A 21,174-nucleotide genomic window follows, 5' to 3' on the forward strand; every position below is an offset into this window, starting at 1 on the left:
AACTATATTGGACAGAGGGTGAACTCATTTTATCTACATGTATTATATAAATTATTAACAACTAGTGTGTGTGCTGTATTCAAATTCACTATCTACACGCAATCAACCATCTGCAAGAGTGCAAAAACAACTTTTTTCTTTAACTGGAAATAAATTCAGGCAGTAATGGCTTAAATGAGAGCAAGTAAAATGATCAGGACATTTAAAATCTTGTTACTGACAATGCCTGTTTGTGGTGGAAAAGTTACTTTGGTAAGTGGCATTCTGTGATTTTCATACTTTCAAGTGCTCCCCAATATTGGGTGGAAGCTGTTTAGTTGAATACGCTGTTTGGTCACTTGAGGTGAAAGGGTATTGTGTGTTGTATTAAAATCTTCAGTAAATATACTATTTGTACTATATGTACTCTTTGTACTATTTATTATCATGAATTACCTCTACATCAAAGTTATACTCTATCATTATATATTTCCTTTTACTAAAGTATGGTTTTTAAGATGCTTTGGACAGAGAACAGGACGTACCTGACAGGAGCTGCTGCGAGCAGACACGAATGTTGAGATTAATGACAGATAATTGCCTTATAAATCTTGATGGAGTTTAGCTAGCCACAAAGTTCCCTGTTCTTCGGACAGTTGTTTGCACTCTTCACCCTGACCTGCAATAATTTTGGGGAGTCAAAAGCATATCGTTTTTTTTTTCATAGTCTGACTGATTAGTGCACCAAAAAACAAAGCAACAATTTAACATTTTGTGTGACAATGATCCTATATACCTGCTGCTACCTCAGTATTTCATTCTCTTGTGAGAGTGCCTCCAACATGGTTGAGCTCAAGTTGATTACATCACATAAAAAAACTCTATATGAACATGATGACACAGCACTCCTATGGCAGCCACAGCACCTTGTCCAGCCTTTGAGTGATAAATAAAAGTAATGGGAATGCATGAAACCTTCATACACGACACATATAACTGACTGAAATATCTTGTTGTTCTTGACACTCTATTGGTATTTTTTCAAGGCTGTAAATTTACAGTGAATTTATTTTGAAAGACCCATATGGAGAAAGAGGAAGGGCACATTTTTAAAACAGCAATACGCTTCAATGAAAGCAATACGGGGTTTTTGTTTGTTACAGACTTGACTGACTGGAGTCATGTTTTGTAGGTGCATATTTGTTATGTATAAATATAGGCAATGACTCTTTATTTGGTGTGGTTAAGTATGAGGATGACTGTATGTTAGCTAGCAAGGATGCTGCATTAGTGCCCTGAATGGCAGTTCTGGTCATGTAATCAAATAATTAGCTCTCATGATTTATATGTGTATATTACACTATACAGGGTGTAAAGTGTGTTTTTGTAAGAAACTAAAAACTAAACTAAAAAAGATTAGTTGCAGTCAGTTTCACATTTTTTGCCTTTGTTTTGATGTGCGTTGAAGTAAGATCTATCAGGGATCCAGAAGCTACAGGAAAGTAAAGTTGAACTGAGTTTTGTTCAAGAAGGTTTCAGGATTAGTTTTGTCCCCCTGCTTATCTGAGTTTTGTGGTCCGCTGTTCTCGTATCTCTTATGTGGTTTTGTATTTTCACAGCTGCCCTGACTCCTTTTATAGCATATAAATGCAAATATATTCATGGACTGAGCAATCAGTGCAATAGTCACCTTACAACTGTAGATGTGCTTCTTCAAAAGCAACCACATATAAAATTCATTGGCTATAATTCAAATTACCCAAAAGGTCCATGTCATCAATACGTAAGTTGTTGTTGAATTAAAAAATCTATTACCGCACGTTGATTGTACTCCCATACATCCTGCCTGTAGTTTGATAATGTAATTCAAACATGCAATGTATGTAATGAGCCCATGCCTCAATATACTCCACCACATGATATCTAAACTTGCTTTATTTTTACATCCACATATACACCATCATTATTGTCGTCATCACTGTAACCATCATGGCTGTGATCATCACAATCATGTTCATCATCCTAAACACACACTCAACATCATCATTGTGTCAGCATTGTTGGCTATTTTTTTCTGTTCAAAAGCTATAGCTGTGATAAATTAAAAAATAAAACATTTGGTCCTTTAATATATATCATCTAGGCATCATGGTATTTGGGGTTAAGACAAATATGCCTTGTTGCTACCCACACAAAACATCAAACATCACTGGAAATGGCACTGAAACAGTGTCAGAGAGCAACAGAAGGAGGAGCAAAATGAACATTGGGCTGATGGCAGCACAGAGGACAGCGTCTGTGGAGCCGAGAGAAAGGGAGAGAGTGCGTGAGCGTCAAAGAAACAGTTAGCCACCAGGGCTGTGAAATCAGATGAAAGGCGGCAAGACAGACAAGATGAAAGACGAAGAGGCTGAGGGTGAAAAAGCATACAACAAACCTACAAAGAGGCAGGTAAACACAGTACAGGGAAACCAGAGAGACAAAATCAAGTGACCCACTATGGACAGCAGAGCAATATTGTGTGTCGCACAAAAACACAATTTACAGAAGTTGTCAGAGTGAACACGGAGGTTCAAAGTTTTGTCTTTGTTCAAAAACTAAACACCACACACCTGGGACAACAAAGCTACCAGTGGACTGGTTCTAATTATTCAAATTCATGAGTACTGAATTTACAATTATGTTTAGATTCTACTTATATCATAATTATTCTGATGAGAAAATATTACACTTTGGTGCAGAATGGGAGGCAAGAGGGAGTTGGAGCTGGAAACCAGGAACTGTTTGCTGTATTGACTATATTTACACAGCAGATATTTTCCTCGGATATGTTGCACATGGTGGAGAAGTAATGCTTTGATGATTTCCTGCTGCTGTGTTCAAGCAGGTTGCAATATTACGAATCCAACATAGAACAGTTTTGCTGCTTCTATACTTGATGTGATTGTTTTTAAGTGTTATAATGTATGTAAATTATGTTATGATCTTTTTTTGTTGAAACCATAGATATAACCAGCAATCTTAATGAAAAGAAAAGAGAAACAGAACTTTTTTTTTGTTCATTTACATATTCTATTTAAGGACATTGTCTCTTATATCATGTTAACAGACATGTCATGGTAGTAGTCAGTATTCGCAGTGGTTGAAAGTCAGTCTCACTTAAAGATCCATTTTCTGTAGTTTTTGGTGGGTAATACTGTATATTCACAATAATACATTCTTCAAATATGTTTTATATGTTAAATGATGTCCTGATATCCTTGAAGATAATGGACAGTTTAAAAGGATTCAACCAAAAACACAGCAGTACCGCATAACATGTAACATCATCAAAGCATGACTTTAGAGGAAAATTTCTGCCATTAAAACATGGTCAACTGTGTGGGTTTCAAACTGACATCATGATAAACTTTCCTTTCCTTTTACATTTATTATTATTATTGTTATTGTAAGGGTCATTTCCTGTCACATTATGAGTCTCAATTGTCTCCCATGTATTGCTTTTTTGTCTAGAAAATGGAGGCTTTCACTTGAAATTGTTCTGACTCTCCAAAGCTATTGCTTCAGTCCCATTCCTCTGCTAATGTTGTATCCACTTCAGCTCCCCCGCTTGCTCCAACAATCACTTACACAGATGTGTATGTATACATTTGGATGCATCTTAGACTCTACAGTTGCCAGTCCCTACAGTCTTTTTCTCTTGCTGATGGCCTGGTGAAGAGTTACACGAACTCCTGATGTTCTAAGACAACCACAGCCTAGAGCAAATGCAAACTAGATGCACAGGTCTGTCCACATGAAATAGAGGGCCAACTCTGGTTAAACTCTGTATGTTCATGGCTCATCAATATCCTATGAGATTTCTCTTTCTTACATGTTGGCAGGAAGTTTGTGTCTCAGTCCGTCTGAGTCTTTTTTGTCAAGTGGCTTCTGAGAGTCCTTTTTCTCCACTTTGGGGGAAGTGTTGCTTGCAGGGGTGGCTGCAGGTGCTGTCTGGGTGGGTGGAGGGACAGATGCCTGAGAGATCTGGCCAGCTGTAGGCAATTTAAGTTTGGATGAGGGATTGAGAGCAGGTGTGGTGGTTGGTTCTTGTTTTGGGGGGTTGACAGAGACAGGTTTGATACCAGGAGAGGTGGGGACGGTGGAAGGGGTTGAACTAATAGAGGAAAGGTTAGATGAGCCTGTGTTTGGGCTTGAAGTTGTTGAGGATGAGGTTGTTGCTGTGTGACTTGAGCCTGAAGAAGAGCTCGCAGTAACAGCAGCAGGGGCTTGTTTAACAGGATGAACAGAAAAAGTTATTTTTGCTGAAGGGCTGGTGCTAGATGGTATTGGGGTTGGAGATGCACTTTGGGTTGGGGTAAGAGGTGAGACCTGTTTTGGGATCTGGCTTGCAGTAGGGCCTCTAGAGACAGGGGGATGGAGACAAGAAGTTGGAGTCTGGGACTTACTCAGGGGAGGGACAGGTGTAACAGGGATAGGAGAGAGGGAAGGTGTAGGGGTGGTTGTCTTTGTGGGGGTAACAGGTGTGGTGGTCTGAGTAGAAGTTTGGGAAGGGGTAGAAGTGCGGCTACGGGGATTAGGAGTCGGTATTGGAGAAGGTATTGGGGTCTGAGCAGGGCTGGTGCTAGACAACGGAGATGCAGAAGGAGGTGTGTTGGAAGCTTTGGCTCGGGGGCTCTGGGGATGTGGTGGAGAAGAGGAGGTCAAGGAGGAAGGTGGAGAAGAGGAGGTAAGAGATGACTTGGACCCATAAGTTTGAGGTAGTGGAACAGGGCTAGAAACAGAAGATGGAGGTGGTGTGGAGGAGGGAGAGGGAGAGGATGAGTGGGATGAAGGTGTAGGTTTGGGACGTGGAATTGATGACAGCAGCAATGTGCTTGATGCAGTTGAAAGAGGTGTGGAGCAGATAGGAGGAGAGGAAGAGCCAGGTGGGGTCATTGGAGTTGGTTTGGGGCGAGGTGTTTGGGAGAAAATGTGTGTTGGAGAAGAAGGGGTGGGTGCAGGAGAAGGGGTGGCAGAGGACAATGGGGTCTGCTTTGGAGGGGAGGAGGATGGCAGAGAAGCAGCAGAAGGCAGGTGTGCTGCTGTGGGTGCAGGTACAGATACAGTTTGAGGGGCAGTTGCTGTGTACGTGGTAGTGTTTGAAGAGAGAGGCTGTGCGAGAGTGGGATGGACTGGCACTGCAGGCTGTGCTTGTGTTGGTGCGCTAAATGGCACATTTGTCACTAGCTGGACTGGAGCATTAGTTGTCAGCATTCCCGCACTACTTCCTCTTGCTAACTGCCCTGCCAGAAAAGGAGCAGCCAGTAAATTCCCACCAGAGGCCTTTCGGTGCAGAGGGGGGTGAGGTTGAACCCCAGCCCAGGAACGATGAGGCAGAGTAGGCTGAGAGGCCGACAGTAGCCTGGCCTCCTGGGTAAGTCTGCCCAGTGCTGGCAGACCCTGAGAGCTATTTCCACCATGACGTAACAGAGCTTCTTTTGCACCCTGCTGAGTTGTCATAGAAATGATGCCATCTGAGGGGACACTAGGAGCAGCAGGAGGGTTTGTTGAAGGTACCTTGTGAATGGGTTGAGTTGGTGGCCCACCACTTGATATGGTTCCAAGTGATCCTGCAATCACTGAAGGGTGATCAGCCTGGAGGCGAACGCTGTAATGAAGAGTCCTTCCTTGTTGGACAGACGTTGGGACTGAGGATGCTGGGGTGGGAGGAGTTTTAGCAACAGGGGGTGATGTGACCCCACCAGGAGGTCCCATGGTTGAGGGAGAGACAGGAAAGCCTCTTGGTGACAATCCACCCATCCCCCCCATTCCACTTATTGCCATCATACCTATAAGAGAGCTTACAGAAGGGCGTAGTGGCTGCAACACAGGACCACGAGGCGGAGACAGAGGGAAAGAGGAGGAGGGAGAGGGAGAGATCAGAGGGGATGGCAGGAAAAAAGCTCCTCCAAGTGCATGCTGCTGCTGCAGTTGTTGTAGCTGCTGCTGTTGCTGCTGTTGCTGGTGCATTAGGGCAATAGCTACATTACTGGTGGCAGCAGCTGTTTGTAGTGGAGCATGAACTAGTGGTGCCCAGATGACAGGGCGTGGCCTTGGAGAGACAGTGCCACTTCCTGCAATGACTCCTCCTCTTCCTGCAGCAGCGGCAGCTGCAATGGCATCCTGCATAGCAGGCATGCTGTCGTGTTTAACTATCTGTTGCACCAGCATGCTGTCGCATGAGCCAAGACCACTTGTTGCTAGACCTCCCCCTGCTCCTGGGCCTCCTCCACCTCTACCTCCACCACGACCTATACTGCCCCCCAGAGAACCAGCCTGGGAGGACTTCCGCAGAAGCATGGAGTTCTTCCTGCCTGTAGATGCAAAACAAGTATAACAAAGAATTACCCAAGGGCTGCGTGGAAACACAGACAACAGATGGCTGTAGCAGCCCAATAGTGCCTTGAAAAAAGGTCCTGGGAGTCCTGGGTACTCTTTCAGTAGAATCTCTACTGAAACAAACAATCAAAACCATACTTACCGATACGGTCCAATCGATCAACTGCAACAGTTTCAAAAGCACGCCTCATCATTGGGTGTTCCTCCAGAACCTCGTTAAAGCTGTCCACACTGAGAGAGTACAGGCGACAGTAGGTGTCTGCACGAACACTGGCTGTCCTCCGCCCACGAGTCAGCAAACAGATCTCTGAAAGTGGAAGGGAAACAACAGGATAAGAGAAGAGATCAAACAGAAGAAGTAAGAGAAATAACTGAACCTTTTTTGTCCTCTTTCCATAACTTTTCCTTCAAAAAACATTAACTATCCAGACAATGCTGTATGTGTTTACCTCCAAAGTAAGAGCCATCACACAGCTTGGTTTCTTTGTTGCCACGAGTCAGAACACTGACACGACCATGTTGGATGAAGTACATTTTTCTTCCAACAGTACCCTCGCGGATAATGAAATCTGCAGGTTGAAACACTTCGAAGCGTAGCTTGGTCAGCACGGCAGTCACAAAGTTAGGATCAGCATTGGCAAACAATGGCATGTTAGCCACCAAGCTGCGGCAGTTAAAGCTGACAATCTCCTAGGAGGAAAGGATGTTAAGAGAGAAGGTAAGCTTTGAAGAGAGATTTCCAAAACTACCAATTACTTGCAGCTTGTACATATCTCTCTATCTATCTATCTATATATATATATATATATATATATATATATATATATATATATATATATATATATATATATATATATATATATATTTATATTTTTGTATGTGTGTGTGGATAGATCACCTCTTTCAACGGCTCACTGAGTTCTCCCAGAATGTTCTCCTCATCAAACATTTTTCCCTGGAAGCGATGCTCATAGTACTCGTGAATCTTTTGACGAACATCTGCAGGAAGTTTATGGAACGACATGTACTGCTCCACCTGCTTGTACTGTAAAAATACATTAACATACATACACAAGTCAGTTATTTGCACATAAACATTCATGATGAAAGACAAGAACAAAACAAGTTTACAGGTCTGTTGGTGATCCCAGCAATTCCATTAGTTTTCTGCTATACATCATTCGATTTTTTTTTCGTGTAACTCCTTTTCAAAGATAAGCTGCAGCTGAAAGTAGTATTCCCAACTATATTAGATGAACTCTAGAGAGTAAAAAATTAATCAATATTGAGACGCTTGTGTACTTTTTTAGCATGATTATGTGGGTGCTAAAAAGAATTTGTGCTTGATTCAATATTAATTTTGTCAGCTTGTTCATCATGATATTCATTTTCATTAAGTTATAAACTAAAACATTTTTTTAATCCTACAATGAAAGATATTGATTTTGAAAAGAAAAAATTAGATTTGTTCAAATCAAGAACATGTCCTTATCCTTGTCCTGTACAATTTGTTGTCTTCATAAGACTGTTTTGGTTTGTTTATTTTCTGACCCCTAACTCTGATTGACATGACTGGCTACACTGCTGAGTCTTGGCCCTAATCATAACTTAATATAACCAAGATTAACAGCCAAATCTTGATGAGCATCATGCCTCACCTTCTCCTGGTACTGTCGTCGAGAGGAGTCCAGTGACTGGATGAGAGCAGTGGCATGGCCAATGAACATGGCGTAGCAGGTGGCACCTACGATCATACTGAGCATAGTCAGCCACACGTCAGTCATCCCTTCTGGAGCCTGGGCACCGTAGCCGATACACAACATGTGGCTCATGGCTTTGAACAGAGCATAGGAGTACTGCACGCCCCATGTGTCATTCTGTGTGTGAAAGAGACAGAGAGAGAGGGGGCCACTCAGGGGAAAACAAGTTTTGAGTGTTAATTAAAAGGTGATGCAATATTGAACTGCTCTTATTTTAGTCAGGTTAAAAGAAGCTGTTCCCCCTCAGCGCCGTTCAGTCACACCACTTCAGGAAATTACAGTCATAACATGTAGAGAAAGACCAATTAAACTGTCAAAACCATGCTGCACTTCAGAGCAGAAAGAATAAAACCACACAGGAAGTAAAAGGTGGTCCTAATGCATTATTTTAAAAATTAAACTCTACAAATATAGAGACCAGTCAGCGCGGGATTTCAGTTTTTAGTTGTGTGTGAGTCAAAATATACTAAGATGTCAATGGTCCAACAGATGAGGGGACTTTCTCTGGGGAAGATCCCAGCATCAGGCTGCTTAGCAACAGTCACCCAGGCAACTGCTGTGAGACATGACTCAGCTATTCATACTACTGTGTATCTGTGTGCATTCATCTGTGTCCAAGTCTTTGTGCCTGCTCGCACGTGACAGAATCTCCAGCAGGTCCCCCAGGCCTTAGCCTGCTTGCGTGCGTTGACACCTTCACCTGATGTCTGCTGAGATTTTAATTGGAAAATCCTTGAACTTTTTTTGTTGTGATAATGATAGTGAGTTTAATTCTAACTGGACATGTTGCTGCATGAGCCAATTAACACACAATGTCGAATCTGATAAACACCCTCTGAACACACACAGATAACCAAACACCAAGCATTCCTGAATCACTGCTTTGTATTCATCTGACATGATTTCATGCACCTTGTTCAAACAAACTGAGATAGTGATGAGCATCTCATTCAACTGCGGCTAAATGTGTCCTTTTCTGGCCATTGCTAAAACATTTATTCTGCAGAAAATATTAAAACTAATGTAACTGACTTTCAATTAAATGTCTGTACACTTGCCAGGGTGTGGTTCATAACTTGCCTTGTGTGATCAACTGAATTAGATTCACTTGGACAATGTGATTGCTTGTTTAAACATCTCAAAACAGCAGATAGAAAAAGTGCTTGATAGTTGTATCTATGAAGCATGTGGGCTAAGTAATCATGGATGGAAGAGCTTTCTCAGAGACTATTTATTTAAGGGGAATGGGAAAGTAATGAAAGTGAGCTTTGAAATCTGACATATGACTTTGGACCAACATCCCTGAGTCTGTTTGGATTATTTTTTCATATCTGAAGAAACTCTCTCTCGGGGATCTGAGAGACCCTACTCAATTTAATTTATTTATTTATTTATTCATTTTTTTACTGAGAGGTCCCAGGAACTGACTATTTGAAGCAAATATCCAATGTTTTAGTCTTGCTTTTGAATTCTGAGAGTATTAAGTATTGAGCTGATATGCAGACCTACAGCAAGGGCTGTACTGTTGTTCGATGCAGAAGTCTACACCAGGCTTTAGCATTTGAGAAACATTTTTTTTGTCACAGTGGCTGTAAACCTTCCACTATTAATCTCATATGTTCACCCTTGATTCCAAGACAAGTTTGACTGTTCCTGACATGTTCCTTTGACAAAAAATTGGCTGAAGGACAGACTGGAGTTACAGACATCTAAAAACATAAAAATAATGGCTGCCAACATGCAGATTGCTGGTTTGGGACTCACCACCATGAGGTTCTTGGAGACCCAGCAGTCAGGTGGAAAATCCTGCAGCATAGGGACCAAGAACTGGAGACAGCCATCCCAGTGGCACAGCAGCAGCATCATACCAATGAGGTTAACTATCCTCACCATGGCACTGGCGAGGTCATAGGTCATGTGAAAAATCTGGAGAATCAGAGAGAATGATGAGAAGGAATTTTTCAACACTTCTCTTGTAGCCTGTTGTGCATTATTTAAGAGTGGATTTATTCCAGCACAAAAAACTTGGTATTTTGTGGGCAAAGCTGGTTTTGAGCAATCATTTACACAAACATCTCTCGTTTCGATGTCTTTCCCCTTTTGAGCATTTTTGATCTGTCCCTTCTCACCTCCTCCCACTGGTGGATGTAGCGGATGAGTCTTGACAGGCGAAGAAGTCGAAGAAGGCTCAAAATTTTGGTAAAGCGAACAATACGCAGTGCCCTTGCTGTCCTGTAGACTTCAGAGTCAAGACTGTCCACCATGAGGAAGATGTAGTCCACAGGTATGGATGACACAAAGTCTACAAGGAACCAGCTCTTCAGGTAGTTCTGCCGGATCGCTCTGAGTGACGGAAGAATAGAAGTCATGTGACATTTGTAATCTGGCAAGCAAGGTTTCTGGAAATGTTTCAACATTTGCCTGACATGGAGGCATACGCATTGATATTCGACAGGAACAAAACTGGGAGATGGACAAAGCCCTGCCAGCGGCTGCATGTCACCTTTTCACATCTCAAACATAGACTGTCTGAACACAAACCTCACAGATGGCCAGAGGGGCAAATTGAAATTCATGTCAACAAGAGCTGCTTTATTCATATTCTGCAGCACACAGACAACCAGAGCCCCCATCCTTGACATGTAAGACTAATACATACAGAAATACCTGTACTCACCTTGGGTCCAGTAATATCTCAGTGCTGTCCTCCTTAATGATGCCAGTCCTGAAGTTTAGAACCAGGTCTACCATAAAGAGTGTGTCAGAGACCACATTGAATATGATCCATGAGGGTGTGTTCTCGTCTCTAAAGAAAGTGATGCCCACTGGAAGGATGATCAAGTTCCCCATCATCAACATCAGCATCAGCAGGTCCCAATAGAATCTAAACAGAGAAAGATGGTGTTGCTCAGTTGGGAAGTAGGTCTTGAGGTATTGCCTAATTTCATGTGTTTCTTCTGTTCTTCTGTGGGACATTGTGTGAAGTCACAGTACCAACAGCAGAAGCAATAAAAATGAAAAATGAATATGGGCTAATTTCATTACTGGTAAACATGGGGGTCTTTCCTCCAGTTTAAAGTACATACTGATGCTGCGTCAATTTACGTCAAGCTCCATAAAGCTGTGAGACATAGATCCACATATTAAGGCAGCATAGGCAGAGATTACTTGAGTTAAGGCGTCTCATGTGAGTCAAGGTTATAAAATGATGGTCTTGTCTCAAACTGCTTTAAACCCTAGTCTCTTTGACAACCTTTAGGGCATAATCAGGGCTAATTTCTAAGACTTTAAAAATCTCTTGACAACATGGGAGGATAAAAATCTACTCACTTCATGGAGACTGTTTGTATTCTCCTTTGAGGATAAAAAAGCTTTTTCATCCAAGTTGATGCAGCACCTCTTCAAAGGATAATTCTGATCATTTAAATGTTTTAACACTTGAGACTTAAAAACCATGCTCTTCTCCTGTAGCCAGCCCTATCATTTTTCTCAGTTAATCCTTTTATATCCCAATTCCTTGAAAATATGTAGTAATAAGTTTTTCCTATATAAACTCTCCCCTTTGTCCCATTCCCCCGAGCCAGACTCTGAGTGTAATAACTTGGGGATCATCCGGGGCTCTTTGAAAAGAAAAATCTTCTCTGCAGTCTTGTCCAAGTGCAGGACTGGTACATAAATGTTGCCCTTAAGACAATGTTCTTCTTTTACAAATGCTCTGGCATCATAAATTACATCCTTAATCCCTTTTTATCAGAAAAAAAGCAGAGCAGAATTGAACCAAATTGAATTGAGAAGAGAGACAGGCAAAAGAGGAGGTAGAGAGCAATAACCTTGGGAATATTTCATGCTGGAGGGTATTATTGGATGACGTAGCCAGAGTCACTGAGATGCTGTGAGTGATTAGAGTATGACAGAAGAGCCAATCCAATCATCCGGAGACGACTCCTGTCATCTTTCTGTCTTCTTCCTCTAAACCCTCCTAATCTTTATCCATCACCTCAACCCTGTATCAATGATTCGGCTCTTCCTGCAGCCTCTCTCTCCTCACACTCACTCTGGATCTGTGAGGAAGTGCACTCCCGCTCTGTGGTCGATTGCTATTGAGTGCTAATTTAGTAACATAACCTCATGGTGTGATGCTACTGCTAGACTGATGAAGATTAAGTATGAGTCATCACTCTGCTACACACTCTTGCACACATTTCTGCTCCTCTGCTTTGTCACTTGTCCTGGAAGATGTATCACTTCATAATCACTGGAAATAAACATAGGATTATTTACAACACCACAGACTCAGAGCATCTGTGGCTGTAGGAATGAGGCAGCAGATTTACTACTAACCTTGAAGACTTCATTGGTGAAAAGAAACACCTCTGTAAATCTTTCTTACATTCTTGATTTTTTATTCAGTCAGTAGAACACTAATTTCTTTAATCCAGTATTTATAGTTATAGTTTACAAGCACTCCCTCTGTGATTTACATTGCAGCCATTGCTGCGTTAAAAAAAGCAAGGATACAAGCTTTTCATCAACTGCATGACTGTGAGCTGAGTGGCTTAAACCTACCACTCGCCAGTCAGACAAACTAACATATGGACAAAGATGTACAATTTTCTCAGGCTGGCATGTCCCAGGTAAATAACTCATCAGAGGAACATCGCTTTATAAATTTGACGCCTCCTTACAACCATAGCGAGAGAGAGCTACAACCTCATTTTCATCAGTACATGGTGTTCTGAAGGGGAGATATTTACAGTAGTGCCTTTACACGGCAGGCTGTGACTCAAATAAAAAAAAGAAGCTGTAAAATTCAAAAACTGCAACCTGAAAAGGCATCATGTCAACAGAATCCCTTCAGGTAATGTTCTCTGTAAATTATACCAACAAGTAGCTTAAGAGGAAGAATGCTCTGTTATGTCTTTGATTTGTATTTTCCACTTTATGAAGACTTGAAATATACACATATATATATTTTTGATTCACACTAGTACATTTACTTCAGCTTCATTTGACTAGATTATTTCCCACCTCTGTGTTTGAGGTGGAATATCACAGGTAAAATTACCCCCTGAAACGCAGCTGATTTCTCTTAGATACCTCATGTATGTTATAAAAAACTGTGAGAAAAAGCCATAAAAACATTGTTCCAAACTCTGTGGAAACTTTTTAATTCTCCAACAAATTCAGCTCAGATGAACTTGCCCAGCTGTCAATGAATTATTAAACGTTGCCCCAAATGTTACTCCTTTGTTGATATAATCATAATCTGGTGATATATGCCATGTTGTGAGCTTTAAACAAAGTTATAGTACTTGTAATGGGGTATTTTTCCACATATATTCTTCAAATTGAGTAAAACAAGACAGAGAGTGGCAAAGGAAAAACTGCCACCTGTTGCTTTGGCTCTAATTCTATTGAGTAGGAACCTCTGAGCCTGTTTATTTACATTTTACAAAAACGCAGATATGGACAAAGCAGATTTTACAGAAAACAAAATCTACATGGACAGCTAACAGACAGTGAGGTAGGGCTGAACAATTAATCAAAATTTAAATCGACATCGCAATTCAATATATTGCAATTTTCAAATCACAAAGGCTGCAATTTAAAAAAAAAAGAAAAGTTTTAAAGTGCATTTAAACAGTGCAATTGAGAAGTTTACATATATCAGTGGTTGTGCCAAAACTTTGTTTTTATTTACATTTCTGCACTTTATTTAGTGTGAGATTCATAGAAGAGAGGATTCATGCAGGACTTTGTTCCTTTCTCTGATTTTATTTAAGGAAATTAATGATAATTTTATTACACGTCTACAAGGCTTGAAGTTAAATTAATCCGTCAATATTCTACTGTGAATGTAATAGTTAAAGATACGTTATTCATATCAATTCATCTCATTTCAACATGTAGGCCTGGCCTACAGGAAAGACTTGTTTATAAGTTGACAATATCCTTTGTTGTCTTGGTCATACTACAGAATGTTGTTTTGCTTGTGCTAAGTGAATAATGTAGAAGACATACATCTCCCCTAAAAATAGCATGCCAAATCGCAATTGCAATATTGGTCCAAAAAAATTGCAATTAGATTATTTTCCAAAATTGTTCAGCCCTACAGTGAGGACATTTTCACTGAGTTTGATGAAAGGTGAAATAGAAAAAAATCACACATCCCGCCTTCACTTTAGGTTACTAACCCTGTGAATGTTTTCCTTGCAAAGTGGTCTAACTGATAATGGTGAGAATGTCTCATTAAACAACCTCTGTGTGATGATTTTGTTGCGGTTGATGAAATGTGGGTCAATTCATTTCAGATGTGGAATCCAAATCAAAAGGGATTCACAGAGACATCCTGTTGGGCTAAATACCTGACAAAATCCTGATTTCTGATCTCCTAACTGTGGACAGACACAACACTTGGCTCCCTCACACACACATGCACATATGAATTGCAAATGCAATCAGAGTGGTTCTCCGCAGACTCATCAGTATTCCATTTTGGAGTCGAACAGGTGCTGCAGAGAACTGACCTGCATCTACCTGCTCAGCTGTTGTCAGACCAAACACTAATCTTGCTCTAATTGAGGCTGGGTGTCTCCCAAGCAGCCTCTGATTGGTTCCCTGCTTGCTGCTGGCCAGATGTCAGTTCTGAGCGAGTTTCCGCCCATCACCCTGCCAAACATACAGACAAACAAGCACAGCAGCAACAGGCTGTTATATAATAAACCTCTGGTCCTATATGTGTTACACCACCAACCCTGTAATGGCACAACTCATCAGTGGTGACAGCCGAACTGCTTTTCTTCCTCTTGTTCCTCTGCCTTCTACTTGTGCCTCTCTCTGCTTGAGTGCATGATTTTTTTTATTTTTAAATCCCTGCTTTTGTATTCTATAAGCAGCATCAGCAACACGTCTTAATGAGGTGAAGGGTTTAAGAGCTTAAAATGAGGCTCCATAATGACACACCACACGGGTACACATACTGCTGCACACACACACACACACACACACACACACACACACACACACACACACACACACACACACACACACACACACACACACACACACACACACACACACACACACACACACACACTTGAGATGAGCCTGAGTAGGTCTGTGGTCTTCTAGAGAGCATAAATTATGTAAGGGAAGCATGTTTTTTGTTGCTTGTTAATATTCAGGGTTAAAATGTCGGTCACATGATTGACATGCCTGTGCTTCAGACATGACGTATTCAAAACACTGTAAATGACTGAGGCTAGAAGAGAACAAGTACCCCATTGGGTTACAGCTGAGGAATCTGCTTATTGATTTTATTAACATTTATTATGATTATCATTATAATCATTATAATAGTCTGTAGTCACCTTGGCTTTGTGATGCTAACAATGCTGGTTTGGCAGCTGGATTTCTTTTAACCGTCTTGCACCTTATGACAGCTTAAATTGGCTCCAGCTCCCGGTGACCCCAAAAGGGAGACATAGTAAAAGTAGTACAGTAGGCATAATTGCTTTTCCAATTACAACACAGGATAGAAAATGCAGCATTTGGGCCATAAAAGAGGGGGTATTGTGCTATTCTTAGTCTTTATACTGTTCCAGCTTTACATGATTTACAGCTTTAAAAAAAACTTTTTTCACACTTTAATTTAAGAAATTCCTTTTCAGCCTCTGTCTGGAACACCTCATTTTATCTGCTGTCTCTTTAAGGCTCCCTACTACGACAAACCCCCATCTCTCTGATTGGCTAGCCCTTCGGAGGACTGTCCGGGGCAAAGCTATGAGCTTGTTGTTTGAGGCCTGTCCCATCAATGTGTCTTAAAGAGGCGATGAGATCCTTCTGTGATGACCTCATCATTTCAATAAGTCTCGTGAAGATCTCACAAAGATCTTTCTTTATTTGTACAATGGACCTTTTTGTGCTGTTTACCAGCAGATTCTGGGATTTCTGCAACAAATGAATATGTTTTGGTTTGAAAATTAGTAAACATTTGGTATGGACAACCAGTTTTGTTAATTGATAAACATGTTCAAGTTCTGGTAAAGCACAATACTCCCTCTTTAAAGTTACTTTTTTGGGACTAAAGCTCAGAGTATAACAGTGATTCCAGTTTAGAGGTAATCACATTTAAATCTGATTGATTGAATAGCAGTGCGAAGCTATGCTGACCAAAGTAAAATTCAAACAGTGTGATACTCTACCTCTTACAAGACCAGTGTGCTGCTGCTGCCACAGGTCCTTTGTTCAGAATTTGGACTCAACAAAAACACCTCCAAGATGCTGAAGTTTATGGTGTTCGAATTTACATTATAAAATGCCACAGAGACTAAGATTTAGGGGTGAAACTTATCATAAAAAGTTGTGGTAAAACTTAGCATTTAATAAACCCCAGTTCTTACCCAGCCCTGCATTCTCATTTACATACACCCTCTCCTGGCTCTATAAATAAAACAGATAGCTGAAGACTCAAGGATCTATAATGTCACAGCACTATTGCTGATGTTAAGTGTCCACCACAACACTCTACGACATCACGATTAAATATCTTGAGGTTTAACACACACAGGTAAAAATAGCACTCTCCACACACGTAGTACACACACAGGACATGTTGCTCAAGGTTAATGGTAGGATAAATCATGTTTATGGCTTTCTTATGCCGGCCTCACAGGGTTCCTCACTCGTGGCTGCCCTAAAGTAAAGGTGCTTCACTGAAAAGTTGGATGACTAAATTATGCATAACGCATACTCTACCTGCATAATTTAAGTATTTCATGCATAATGAATGAAAACTCAATTGTGATTCTCTGACGGGATAATTAGGGCTATAAACATCTCAAGCTGTCTTGAATATCAATGGGTGGTGGACGGACCGAGATTCCATGAGACATTTATCCATCCACACATTCCCTCATTCACCTCCTCTCCATCTTTCCCTGATCTCATTCATCTCACCTGCGAGCAGACTCATAAGCAGCACTTTGACTGATCATCAAATTGACAGACGATACAAAATGACTTGGCGTGTGTGTGTGTGTGTGTCTGACAAGACGTAAGTGGGCCGGGAGCCTTGGGATCAAGTCATCCATTGTTGCAGCAGTCTGGAGCAAGCAGAAACCTCAGGTCTAAGAATATGAGACAATGCGGAAGTGCTAAAACCTGCTGTTTCTCAAGGGGCCACTTGAGGCTGGCTCTGGAAGTACCGGAAGTCACATACACACCAAGCCAAAAGAAACGCTGGTTTCATAGCAGAAATGAACATATCTCCTAGTCCATAACCAACATCTTAGTCTAAATTGCTAACTCCAGTTTCAGCACACACTGTATGGGGGGTGAATTTTATTCTTACTTGGCAACTTTAGAGGCTAGTAAGATTGCGAGCTTGTCCAATCACAGGCACAGCTCAGCTCACATGACTGACAGGCTTCCAATATGGCCACAAAAGCCGATCTGCTTCAAAAATCTGCTTCAGAAACAGATGGGTGGCGTCAGGGAGACTACTTCCATCAATTATGCAGTCTGTGGACTGGAGATTATGGATCTGTCCCTCCCTTTCTACATCTCCACATTTTTTTAGTTTATTTGTTTAAAAAATGATGTGCTCGTTTGACTTGTTTTAGATGTTATGTCTGGTATTCATGTTCACACATTCAGTCACATTTAGTAATCAATCAAAGCCAGAGGAACAATTACGAAGCAAAATCCATACCTGGTTGTTATTGTTGTTGTTGTTTTTATTATTGTCACGAGATTTCTACTTTAAGAACATCAGAATCTCAATTAGTCATTCCCCCTCAGACATCATTAGTTCTCAGACTAATCATTGAAGAGGACAAATCCTTACACAGAGTGACCAGCAGGGGGGACTGTGCTTGGTTCATCATCTGATTCAATGAAAGCAAACTCAACATTTCCGCTTATTAAACATGGAAGGGATGTCTTACTGATTCCTCATTAACCAGACACTTCACAGCTGATTTCATCTTCTCTATTTAAATAATCCCACCCCTGACTGTGGAACTGCCACTCTGGAAACAAAAGGCTAGAATTAATATTTATCCCCTCACTTATTCTATAAGTGGACTTATTGTAGGGTTAGTGTCCATCTCTGAGGCCTTGTTTCCTACACGTCTCCCCCTTGCCTTGATGTGCTCCTAGGAATTTCAATCAATTCCCCCTTTTTTCAATTTACCTTTTAGCCAGCTCTCATCCTCTGTTTCCTCCAGAGACTCTGCTTTCCACTGCATCTTTGACATCTTGTGTAACCCTCACATCACTTCACATACACGTCTGTTCGGCCCCAGGCAGTATATATTTACCCTGCTACATCTCTTCCTGTTCCCAGTTGTCCTCCTCTCTTTTCCCTCTGTTCATGCTGCTGTGCCTCTCTCGACTTAAGTGTTCATTATATCATTATCCTTCAAGTCGGCTACATTTCAGTGTGCTTTGATCCATATTTCATCCACAAGAACAGATGTGTCTTATTTTTGTAGGAAGGTGCTTTAATAGTGTAGACCAGTGGTCAATGTAACTGGGTGAAAGCAAAGGGAGCTTTGTGTGTGTGCCTTCATACCTGAAGTCACTGTAGGGGTGTATGATCCATGCCCCAGCTGATTTCAGTCTCTCCTGCTCCAGGGCCACAGCTTTATGGGATCCGAACATTCGCAGGCTGAACTTGTTGACCCCTGGCTGCAGCATGGCTCCAAACTGTCTCTGGATGAAGGTGCTTTGGTTGGACGTGCTGTAGTCCTCCCCGTCCAGCCCCATGCCGAACCCACCCAGTGCCGACTGACCCATCATCTCAGGGGTCCCTGCTGCTGTGGTGTTGCAGGCAGTGGTTGTTGTAGTCTCTGGGCCTGTGGCCACCACCATCACTCCAGTCCCAGTGGAGGAGGTGGAAGCTAAAGCAGCACGGGACGTGGCAAAACCCACAGAGCGAGGAGGGGTTGGGTGAGCTGAGGCGGAGGAGCCTGGTGGAGGTGGCAGGGGCACGGGGGTGGTTGGAGTGCCTGCTGTGCGGAAAGGAAGTCCATCCCTGGTGGAGGAGCTCATAATGGAGAGGCGGCGGCCGCGTCCACCTAAGGAGGAGCTGTCTGCCCCAAAGGAGCCCCTATCCCCTTCCAGAGAGGCTTGGGACAGCCTGTAACCCGGGGAGGGCAGGCTGCCTTTACTGCGCCGCTTTGAGTCCCCTCGCCTGGGAAGGCTGTCACCCCCAGATGCCCCTGTACCCACACCTCCAGCAACTCCATCCATTCCAGCTCAGGGTGGAGGAGAAGGAGAGGAGGGAGGGAGATGACCTGTAACTCCCCTCTCGGGAAAACTACTCTTAACTATATCAACCTGTTAAATTACATAAATGAGAGTCAGTGTCAATCTAAAGGTTAAACTGAAGAAGCTTAAAGAAAGTGGGGTGTGTCTGAAGTCATTGTGATGGAGCTGACAGCTGGCACCTCCGCCCTCTCTTTATGGAAGTGGCCATGCTTACCTCAGTGCCCTTGGAAAAAGCTCCATCCAGACATGAAATCCTTCATGCTGCCTGAGTGACGCCAGCAGCTTCACTTTCCCTTTTTTTCTCCTGAACAGTCTCCTTTGTCCTTACAGATGTTTCTCCACCATTCCTCCTTCCTCGTCCTTGAAACGTTGCTCTCCCTCAGAGGCCCTCCCTCTCCACTCCACAGCCGCCCTCAGCGCTCTGACGCCGGTCATACTGGCACCAGATTCCCGGTCTTTTGTAGATAACGACGCTCTCCGCTCATTGGCCGTTGCTGTCCTGTCTGTCGCCCCTGTGGTCAGGCTGATCACCCAGTTTGGATATTTTCTGCACTAACCATTATGAAAAAGATGATCTGGGGGGTTAAGGTGGCAGAGTGCATTCATCTACGGATGAATGACAAGGACACTTGATCCTTTGTAAGTAGGAGAGGGTGGTTAATGGACATAAGGGACGCACATAATGACACACGCGGGTACTCACACTCCGAGGCGCACTGATTCGTTCTGACACACGCTACAAACACGCACACACACAAAACAGAAGAACGCGGACACACAGGACTGCGGAAACAAAATAAAACACGTCAAACCTAGCACATGCTAGCACAGAATCCACGGCATGCCTTTATTTTCAGTCTCCGAGAAGAAAAAACACTCCTCATGATAGAAGGCGCGCCTACCCGTGACTGAAGCGCTCAGACAGCCAGACGAGAGACACGCGGCTTTGTTTCGCAAAAATGAAGCGAGAATTAACTTGGCCAGGTGTTCAAACTCTGACTCCTGACATCCTCTGAAGCAGCTGCCTTTTATTCTCACTTCTGCCGACTTTCAGTGACAGTGAGTCTGGATACAGCGGTGTCCTTTCCTCCTTGTGCCACCAAGAACAGAGGAACAAGCTCTATTTTTCAGCAGAATAAACTGTCCAAAGGTAAAACCGTGCGCTCTGCTGAATCCAAAAGCCTCCTTAAGAATAAAGCAACCTGTTGAGTCTTTAAGGTGGTTTGTCATTCACACACAGTTCAGACCCCTGTCTGAAGCTCCTCGCTCTGACTCAACACGCAGGGGTCGAGCCGGTACGTCCACAGAGGCGCGCGGCGCATGCAAATGAAATATTAAATAAATAAATGCGCATACAAAGGTCCGGATCTAATCGGCCTGTTGCCATGGCATCCGCATCCCCATCATACGTCCCCGAAGGCCGCGTGCCCGGCCGGTAAGACGCACGCATCCCTCATAGGTATACAGCTCGCGCGTCATCCTCTCTCGCCAATAAAACGAGGGAGCGCGTGATGGAGAGATTGATGATGAAACTTTATTTAAACATCGAGGAAAGAACAAGCGTTTTCCTTTAGAACAGGAGAGGAGAAGGTCGTAAAACAATGAGGTGGTTAAATGTCACGACTCCGTGATGCTTTACGTGACTATGTGTTTCTAGTAGTACTAACAAAGGTCTTACTTACTGTGCACTTCTTCGTCACACATTTGCATGATGACATAGATAAAGCTGCATACGTGATGCTTGAAATCTTGGTCTTTGGACTACAGTTTATTAGTTCTG

General features: G+C 42.4%; 1 protein-coding gene across 1 annotated transcript; it reads right to left on the reverse strand.

Moving 5' to 3' along the window:
- Positions 1–1,913: 1,913 nt before the first annotated feature.
- On the reverse strand, positions 1,914–20,688 carry LOC141801110 (uncharacterized). The gene is made up of 10 exons (XM_074684019.1): positions 19,609–20,688; positions 18,697–19,463; positions 10,798–11,004; positions 10,250–10,463; positions 9,885–10,046; positions 8,019–8,237; positions 7,259–7,405; positions 6,810–7,050; positions 6,503–6,667; positions 1,914–6,335 (listed from the first exon to the last, which is right to left on the reverse strand). The coding sequence occupies exons 2-10, from the start codon at positions 19,374–19,376 to the stop codon at positions 3,850–3,852; spliced, it is 4,521 nt and encodes a 1,506-aa protein (XP_074540120.1). The 5' UTR covers positions 19,377–19,463; positions 19,609–20,688; the 3' UTR covers positions 1,914–3,849.
- Positions 20,689–21,174: the final 486 nt, after the last annotated feature.

Source organism: Halichoeres trimaculatus, unplaced genomic scaffold (assembly GCF_033239565.1).
Source record: "Halichoeres trimaculatus isolate MK-OKI-2021-1 unplaced genomic scaffold, fHalTri1.1 fHalTri1_scaffold_12, whole genome shotgun sequence".
Lineage (NCBI taxonomy): Eukaryota > Metazoa > Chordata > Actinopteri > Labriformes > Labridae > Halichoeres > Halichoeres trimaculatus.